Below are 9,963 nucleotides of genomic sequence, written 5' to 3'. Positions count from 1 at the left end.
CTCTGGGCTGGATTCAAACCCAGGACCTTGTTGCTGTAAGGGGACAGTGTCAAAAACCTAACAGTGTGTCTTCTCCTTAAAAACTCACGTTTACACTTTTTTAAAGATTGAAAGTTTTTCTATTTATGCCAACAGAGACTGTGGCTGTGTGCTAGCCCTCTCCTCTGCTAATTTGACAGTGAAATGTGTTTGAGGCGTTGGTCCGTTTTCATGGAATTAAAACAACATGGCCTGTGCTATGTAGTTCATTTTATTAACAGCACGTCCAAGAAGTTTCTCAAGTTTCTATGAGTAAAGTACTAGTATTTTCCATTATTTGGCACTAATAACCAGCTTCAGTCTGTGAGTGAACCAAGGTGCTAAACAGGGTTACTAGTGGTCATGGCTAAAACGCTAGAGTTGAGGCTTCTCAGGGAGTTACTGGTCATGTCCTACTTTTATAAACAGTTTATGCTACAAATCAGACGAACAATACACAGTTAATGTGAAAATTTGCTAAACACTGAATGACTACTCTTATATAACATTTATTCACTAGTCATCACTAAAATGGGCTTTGGACACTTAATAATGATCACTTTGTCATTCGCACCTCACTGCAGCTGTTAAAGTCAGTGAAATGTGGCACATTGAAATGTAAAGCCAAATATACATACATAAAAAAAATACATTTTACAGGAGGAAGATGAGACATTATACGTATAAATGAAAAGTCTGAATTTGAGCTCATGTGCTTTTATACGGGTGGAGTTCACTCTACAGCAACAGAAGCAAGGATGTCACAGCCCCGCCCACTTCAATCCAGCACCCTCCTCCGCTTCAAACCAAAGAAAAACAAATCAAGCGTTCTCTAATGTGAAATGAACCACATATTTAAACACTTGTGGAAGCCTTGAGTTGTGCTTATTTTGCCTTAGACGGTGTACAAAGGTCTAATCAGAAGCTGATTAAGAAATTAAGAAAACTTTTCTTTCCAAAGGGGTGGGGGGAGATTAAAATCTAAAAAGTACTAAGGGGCTGGCATCTTTCACAAGTCAGAGACTCTCCCCACCACTCCACAAACACACTTTTAGAAATACCTCAACACAAAGGAAACTCAATTAACTGCAACTATAGCAGCCATGCATCACAAAACAGTTGTGAGCGACCACATGCTCAGTGGGCGATAAGCAGGCACGGTCACAGGTGTCTCTTTGAGCGCGAGGTAAAGAGCATCTTGTAAGATGTAAACTTTTCACTTTTAGTAAGAAACAAAGGATCACAGGCCAGTCTTTGTACAAAAACCCAATTATGTAACTTTATTAACATCAATGGTTTTTTTTTTTATCATCAACAGTTTCTTTTGAAATTCCAGTTCTTTATCAACAAATAGAAAACAGACTGTGTACAACAGATCGAACCCCTACAGCACTAAGCATTCACAAGGTAAAAATGAACATTTGTTTTTTTTGCCAGCGTTTTCAAGTCCCCCCACCCCACTCCCTCCCATTCCTCCCACCACCACCACACTTAGGATCTTTGTGGATCTGAAGCTCCCCTCCTGCAGTTTGTGTGGGAGAAGCTGTGTGCTTGAGCGTTGCGATGCCCGTGGCGAGTGAGGAGTCGTCCATTCGATGGGGTCGGGGTGTGCGTTGGGGGGTTTTGTGCTGTTTTTCCTCATTCGGGCGAACAACCGGCTGTCAAAGTTACTATGGTAGTACAGTAGATACAACGGGTGTTTCCATTAATACACACGCTAGGACAGCAGGCTCTCTGCGGTGTCTCTAGGTAGATCAGCAGAATTTATCCTTTTTAACAATATACTTTTGAAGCTGTGTATATATCTATGTGTAATTGTACATATATATAATCAATCATAATTATATATATATATATATTTATAGTTCTATTTCTGTATAAAATAATATCAGTCCAAAGGGCTGAGTCTTTTACCCTCTGGTAGGAATGGTTGATTCTGTACAGGTACCAACGCTGATGGCTCTGCTCCTCAGCCCATATGAACCACTTCCGCTCCCGTCTGGTCTGCGTGGTTCCACTCCAGCAAACCGAGGTTAATGGTGAGTGAGGAGATGGGAGGGACTTGAAGAGCATCTATGTTCAGAGAGCGGAAGTTTATATTCTGTCGCCTACCCTTTGGGTATAAAAGTCTGTCTTTCCTCAGGTAAGTTCTCCTCAGTGGAGTATGAAGGCCTCAATGCCATAGGCTTCTGATGAAAAAAAACCCTAAACAACCCAAAACAAAACAGGAAAAAAGAAAAAAAAACAACAACAACCCAAAAACCGTACAAATAATGTGCTTTCCATTTCTGTACAACTCTGATTTAGTCTCTTGTTAGATATTTCACTTGTGTTTTTAGCTAGCTACCACGTTTACAAGACAACTACAGCAAGTCTGTGCTCTGAAATCAATTTTCTCAGTTGATTTTTTTTCTCCGTACACTTGAAACGCCAAGTGAAAAGGCAAAATTTGAGCTATTGAACTGAGTAAGACCAAAAACAACGTTTATGACACATAAAATGATAAAAACAACAATGTGATGTGACAAAAAAACATCTGAGAGCAGCTCAGAGAACAGTGGTCCTCCTGTATTAGTACCTAGGAACATGTTAAAAACACATGTCCCCTCTGCTAAAGTACCCTATAAATGATTATGAAAATAATGCATACCCGAGGCTGCTGGGCAGTTTAAGACAGAAGAAATGCATGATATTAAAACGATTATTAAAAACAACCCCCAAAAAATGTATACTAAACAATAACGTTTGACAAAATTAATCATAAAAACACAATAAAAACAACGACAACAAAAAAATGAAAATGCTCTCTTTGTGCTACCAGTAGCCTTTGACAATCAGGGAGGATTGGCTTCGGCGGAGCAGAGAGGCGAGCTGCCAGTCTGCGCCGTCGGGTCTGTACAAGAGTTGTCATAGTTGTCAATAGTCACTGTAATGTTTTATTATTTTAAAGCAAAAAAATCTCAGGTGGTTGGTTAACTCGGCGTGTATCTCTGTGATTGGATAAAAACCGTCAACGGGTCAGCAAGCTCATCCCTTTCTCCGCCCCTCCGGTAGCTGCGAGGGGACAGGGTTTGTAGCGGGGTGGGGGCGGGGACTGGGGGGGATCAAGTGATTGGATGGCGGCTGAGATGGGACACTTGGCACACTCCTGAGAGGTCTGACCGGGGAAGGTGCTCGGTGGGAGTGGTTACGTTGCATAGTGGTCAAAGCTCCCCAGGTACTCCAGTGCTGCCCTGTAGCACAGCTGGTACTGGTCCTGTAGAGAAGAAGGAAGACGACGGTGAGAAAGTTGTCATCGATCTTCCTGCTGTTAAATATAATGACTGGTCTCGTCCAGCCAACAAAATATTCATTAACTTGGTTTAAAGCAGCATTTCTTGTAATCTGCATTTATTAAGGTTTCTTGTAAACAAAGCTTTAAAAAGCAGGCCAGAGGTTTTCTCAAAACTAGCTGTAGTACTTTTCAGTATTTACACTAGAGGCGCTACAATGTTTTTCCTTTTCTTTTTATATCTTAAAAAGACATTTTTATATCATAAACCTTAAAAGGTTTATGAACTCATTTGAATTCACATCATGTCTTTTTCCCTCTAATATCCTTTGTTATGTAACGTATTTACGATTTCTTCACTTGAAGAGAATCTGACGCAGGGCTGCTTTGATAGCATTAGTTGAATTTGCTGTGGGATTTCTTACCCCGCTCCCCTCCTCCCAACAACCTTTTTTTTTTTGATTAAGGAAGGATTTGTCAGTAAGTCTTTGCTTTTATGGCACCAAAATGAAAAGGGACACTTCAGACTGCACAGAGTTTAAATCAGAGAAATATACAACGCTGACTTTCAAACGCCGTCCCGTCACTGCGGGAACAATCGCCTGATCAGTACATCGCCCTTACCTCTGTCTGCACCATGGCGGGCCGCTGGGTGCGGAGCGTCTTTACTGTCTGGAAGAGGTCAACCACACCTTCGTACCTCATCCTCTCTAGCACGATGCTGAGGGTGATGAAGACTCCGGTCCTGCCCACCCCGGCACTAGCAAACACACACACACACACAGACACACACACACACAGACAGTATTACTACACCTGCTCTCTAAATATTCTGAAATTTAAGTCGTGGTGGGAGCAGAGTCCAAAGCACAGTCGTTCTCCTCACCTGCAGTGTACAGTGATTGGTCCGTCCTGTCCAAACTGCTCCTTGGTTTTGTGCACTTGTCCAATGAAATCTATGAAGCCTTCTCCAGTTTTTGGCACTCCTTGCTCTGGCCAGTCGGTGAACTGGAACTGGCGGATTGTTCTGGACTGGCCATCCTGAGGGGGGAGCAGATATGGAGCTTCAGAGAGAAGTTTCATTTAAAAGAGAGACCCGATAGCTCTCTGCTGTACTCTGGAGTGTGCGCTTCACAGATCTCGCTGTGCTTTGAACTCAAAAGGGGGGGAAAATAAACAACAACCCAGCAGAGGGTTTCATGTTGAGGTTTATGAGTATCCTGTTGGCTGTCACTGCAGCCGTCTGATCATCAAATATCTACCTCAGACGCAGTATGAATAAAGCTGACCACCTGGATCACAGTGACAGATTTGTGGCAGCGTAGTGTCAGAATTATGCGGAGTAAATGAGCGCATTTCTAAACATATAATTTGTTCAACCTTTGTTTATACAGGATTGCAGAAGGGACCATAAAATGTGGCCCACAAAGCGAAAACATACATATAGACAAATATTCAGGTCTGCAAACTGCAGAGAGGAACATATATTTATACACACACACACACACACCCACCCATATAAAAGAAAGAGTGGATGTGGGATTAGAGTGTTGCTGTGCTGGGAGCCTTCAGATGACAGTAAAGTATATTTATAGCTCATTGAAACTACTGCATCACAGGGAGTTGCAGTACTGGCCCTCAGGGATTGAAGGCTATGCTTTTCATGTATTTTCACAGCGATCGTGAAACACACATGCACCGGCGTGCACGCGCACATACAACACACGCTCACATCTAGAAGCACAAAAAACGCGTACGATTCATAGCACAAGCACGCTGATGCTAAATCCGGGTGAAAATGTTTGATGGCGCATTCACTTGATGTCAGCCTGTCAGGAAAAATAACACAGAGCGCGTTCTGATCATCTCTACCTTGAAATTACAGTCGGTATAATTCTTAACACTTAGCGTGAATGTCAGCGTTCGGATGAAAACCTAAAATTAAGATGGATTTTTGGTTGGACGGCTGTATTTGTGGAAAATGCCAATGAACCTCCCCACCTCCACTGCCTTGAAGACATGTACGTAGACATATTCGAGTCCACACACACACGTGGGCACATATGCAGCGTTTCACACACAGAGTGAACTCACCCTGGCATCTGTGACTTTGAACTCTCTGAGGATGTACTGAGGCATGTTGTACTCAGCCATCGGATCCACCACAAAGTACTGGTACCTGGCTGACCGCTCTGCTGGCCAGTACTGATGACACTTCTCCTACAAGAGAAAAAGAGAAGGAAGAAACTTTCAGCTCTTAAATTTAAACAACCTTTCTCCATTAGGGGAAAAATGACTGCTCCGATTTGTTATTGGTATGTTTTTAGGACGGGTTACTGTACGTCATTAATCATTTGGAGTCATGAGAACGGCTCTGCTTACAAAAGAAAATCCTGATAGACTAATCTGTGGTTCTGAAATATTACCCGATTCATCTTAGGTGGCAAAATATTTACATAATTTGTTTGTGTTCTTAACTACAGCGATGATTTGCATGAGAGCTTTTTTCATCAGCTGTGATTACGGCTGAGAGGGTGATAAAAGCTGTAAAATGCAGTTGAGTGCTGTCAGAATCACCTGCATAATCACAGAACAGCTCACAGTAAGATATTATGGATTTAATCAAATTGCTGCCAAGATGAGTGTCCCATTTCTTTCCCTGTAAGGAATGTGACTGATGATCTGAGAGATTTATTTGCCATTTCGCTGAAAGTGAAGTTTAGACAATATGATTTTTATGCTGTACCCTTAAAATCTGGAGCCAACACTTGGTTATTTTAACTTGTCATTACAACTGAAAAGAACCAACTTCGCACTGTTTAAAGGTTAAGAAACAAAAAAACCTCCAAAACAGTCTAACAGTACCTCTTTGAGGGGGCGGCTAACGAGCGGTATGCCATGATGGAGCCTGACTTGCGGTTTGCCCCCGTATCCAGCCTTTGTGTTACGCTAAGTGTTCCCTGAGTGCAGCTTTACAGTCTATACTTCGCAGGCATATAATTCAGAGAGAGGATGCGCATCCTAAAACTAAAATCTAAGTCTCAAAAGTAGTGACGGCGTTAGACAATTTGGAGTTCAACCCTTGAAAGAAGAAACTAGCCCACGTATAGACACTGTCATCTCATTTTTAGTCTGCGCTCGCGTCTTACCCGTCCCATCTCTCGTAGCTTGGTGAGCATGACAACAATGGTGGAGTTGTGCTCCCACAGCATCCTCCAGAAGTCTTCAGTGGTTTCAGCCAGCGGGCCCTGGGTGGCCAGGTAGGCTTTCTGCTGTCTGAAGATGCAAATTCACACAGAGGAGGCGAAAAGTAAAGATCACACATAATAATTATAAATTTTATGGTGCTTTTACAACTAGCATTAAGAAGCACATCCCAAAGCAATAACCAGAAAGGATTAAATGATTAAAGAAGAGCTGTGGCTGCAGAGTGGTTAGCACTGTGCTTCCAGAAAATTACGTCTTACAAAGTCCTTGCATACTCAGACATGAACTTATTGAACTAAAACTTAAAGGACAGAAAAACAAAAACCCAACACATTTGCATGACATTTACAGTATATACACATTTACAGTATGTACACAATGTGATATTTAGTAAAGGTAAACAAAAGCAGCTTGAAGCTGTTTAGCTGGGTATTTCAGATCCTGTTTGCAGGCGTTGTATACGCTGAAAGTGTGACAATGTCAACAAGACATTTCCTGCATATTTACTGTACATGGTAAATAATTGATGGCAGCTATCCTCATTCTTGAGTAATCCAAGCCTGTAGATCCTCTGACCCCCTCTGTCCTCTTTGAAACACAGACTTAGAGAGAGAGAGAGAGAGAGGCAGCACTTGATATGCTCACAAAACGAGAGATGAGCTCATCCACTGAGGTGCCAGAGCTGTGCTGGTGTCCTACGTGACTTTGGTCCAGCTGAGCAGTTTGTTTTGTCAAACAGCAGATGGCAGCAGTGCGCCGATCAACAGAGAGCAGTCTGAGTAATCCAACACACAAACCCAAGCAGAAGAATGCATGTGCGCACACACTCTCACATGTTTGCAACACATGCAAACTGGCATTCAGGTGTAGGCATTTTTGGGTGCAAAAGTTCTGCAAGTATATTCACATGCAGACACACGCACGCTGAGCCATGGCTGAACAGCTAATGAAGGTGCTGCAGGCAAAGCGCTAATGTGGAACTGGGAGATTAGAATGTACTCTGGGCCTCGCTCACACAAACACAGAAACAACAGATTGGGGGAGAAGAGATGACATACAGAGAGGGGGAGGCGAAAAGAGTGAGGAATCAAATTAAAAAGATGAAAACGGGGGGAAGAAAGCGCAAACTATACAGCAGAGATGTGCAAAGTACTGAGAGGATGTTGAGATGAGATGAAAGAGCGAACGCTGCTCTCTCCAGCTGGTCATCAGAGTGCAATGTAGGACTCGCTGCCGAGGACGAGGAGGGTGGAGGGAAGAGAACAGAAGAGAGGAGGCAGGGGGAGAGGAAAAGGAAGAAAATGAGAAAGCAGGAAAGGGGGATTTGAGAGCAGCAGAGGAAGAAAGGGAAGCAAAGAAAAAGCAGAGCTAAGCAGGGGATGAATACTAAAATTTAAATTGATAGGGTGGACCCCTCTAACCCTCCCATAAAATGGCCCCTAACCAAAACAAAAACAATTCAAAGTGTATCACACAATAACAACTTCGCTGCACAGTGTCCCAATGAGTGCACAGCCAAACAGCACAAAGCACTCTCTGCATCATCCCACATGACTGCAGTGCTTCAGGACATAGTGTTTCATTTCAACCTCATTACAATGCTAAAACTCCAGCCCGCATCGGAGCATATCCAGGGCTTGCGCCCCTGATAGCATAGCTGGAATCAATGGCTCGCCTCTCATTAGCTTAGCATATTATTGGCTTTTCTTGAAGGCGCTGGGGTGAAGGGCACTGGAGGCCCCTGTTTAGTTTTTATTTATGCCCGCGTTTAAAAGCAGCTTAATTACACAGTGCCGCTGGTGCACACAACAGGTCCCCACCCGGATGTCTGTCTCTGCCATGGTGTTTGGATGGAAAAATTAAGATGGCGAGTGGGAGAAAAGGGTGGGAGGAGATAGAGAGAGACAGGGAGAGGGGGAAAAAAGTGCAAAGGAGACAGATTAGGGAGGAGAGCAGAGAGAGACACAGATAGAAAGGGGTAAAAATAAAGAAGGAAAAAGACAGAGACGGGCGGGGAAAATGGAAGAGAGAGAAGAAAAAGGCAGGGAGGGTTTTAGAAATCGCACTTCATTACGATACTCTCTTGCTGCAATTATGCCATTTACACAGCAACAATAGAGGGTCTGCCTCTGTGGAGCACCTTCTCATTAACAACAGGACTGAAGATGGGGGTGGGGGAGGGGGATTTGGGAGGTGGGAGTTGAGGTGTTGTCTCAGTCACGGCCCCCATATGGACTAAATGACATTTCATGCTACCTGACTATCCGCTTTACTTCCACCATAGAGGAGCCATCTCTGCCCATGCTTGTATAGATATAAAACAGAGAGGCACCTTTTCATCTTCCTTCCTCTAGGAAGCAATTTGGACTCACAGAGCTCACGGGGACAGCAGCAGAAGCCTCAATATAAAGGCAGCAGTGGCTTACTGAATGAAAGTCACATTGACATAGCCGGGAGTAATTCTTACAGCTGAAACTGCCCACTGCTGCCTCATCTTCCAATCCCCTCCCATACGTTTTATCCACTCCATTGTGCCTTCCTATGGTATTCTTTACACCTGTAACAATCAGTGATGCCAAAAAAAAGAGAAAGAAGACTGCAGGCCTGCTACATGCAGTATAGTCAGAAAAGTATCAGCATAGCGATGCATTGCTCTGCTGTTTTAAGCCGGGACTCCAGGACACTGAATTGGAGCATGGCTGCAAAAGAGTGTTTACATACAGGAATGAATGAAAACTTCCAAGTCAGGAGACAGAGGCTAACTAGAAAGATTAACAAAAAAGTAATTATTGTATTTAATATTTGCTTGCAAGTCCCGCTCTATCAATGTCTGCCTGAGTTCTAGTACTCATTAACATTGGCAGACACTTCCCTGGTGATGCTCTGCCAGCTCTGTACAGCATTCATCTTCATTTTCTGCCTTCAGTCTGACCCTGTGTATAAAAAGGGTCTAAAAGCCTTTTACTGTTACCACAAATTAGATGTGAACACCCTCAAACAACCACAAATGGTTTGCCTGGTGTTATTTTGTACTCTTTTAATGTTTATGAATCCACTGACAGAAACAAAACCAACAATTTCTTAATTGCACTAGTTTTGCATCTGTTGCCGAAGCCTGATACAGTTCATTTTTTAATGCATTACATAATTTGTTTTTGTTTAAAAACTGTTAAAAACACATCAACCTTTGAAATGTCTCTTAATTACGATTAGCATTCAAATTGTAGTTTATTTAGAGCCAATCCCACATACAGGCAGGGGCGCCAACAAGGGGGGCCGAGGGGGGGCACAAGAGAGGAAGACAGTTGATTAACTTATTTAACCAGCATATATAATTTCTGCCATTCCTATTATGTCACTCTGTATGTCCCTCACGATTTCCCATCGTCACCCCCTCCCCTCTCACACACACAGACAGAAGGTTGGTGGCACACCGTGTGACACCCCAATATTCTAAGTGGCCCTAA

General features: G+C 43.1%; 1 protein-coding gene across 21 annotated transcripts in view; it reads right to left on the bottom strand.

Moving 5' to 3' along the window:
- Nucleotides 1–1,269: 1,269 nt before the first annotated feature.
- LOC102196236 (receptor-type tyrosine-protein phosphatase F) overlaps nucleotides 1,270–9,963 on the bottom strand; it is a 157,017-nt gene continuing 148,323 nt past the window's right edge. For all 21 annotated transcript variants that reach the window (XM_005729094.2, XM_005729095.2, XM_013909787.1 and 18 more), the window contains 5 exons: nucleotides 6,439–6,565; nucleotides 5,384–5,509; nucleotides 4,176–4,330; nucleotides 3,914–4,049; nucleotides 1,270–3,274 (listed from right to left, as the gene is read on the bottom strand). In XM_005729094.2, coding sequence (XP_005729151.1) covers nucleotides 3,206–3,274; nucleotides 3,914–4,049; nucleotides 4,176–4,330; nucleotides 5,384–5,509; nucleotides 6,439–6,565 — 613 coding nt within the window. In that variant the 3' untranslated portion in view covers nucleotides 1,270–3,205. The remainder of the gene's footprint in view (nucleotides 3,275–3,913; nucleotides 4,050–4,175; nucleotides 4,331–5,383; nucleotides 5,510–6,438; nucleotides 6,566–9,963) is intronic.

This window comes from Pundamilia nyererei, unplaced genomic scaffold (assembly GCF_000239375.1).
Source record: "Pundamilia nyererei isolate P.nyererei 1_Seehausen unplaced genomic scaffold, PunNye1.0 scaffold00031, whole genome shotgun sequence".
Lineage (NCBI taxonomy): Eukaryota > Metazoa > Chordata > Actinopteri > Cichliformes > Cichlidae > Pundamilia > Pundamilia nyererei.
Note: the sequence above shows the minus strand (reverse complement) of the source record. Positions and strands in the feature narration are given on the sequence as shown.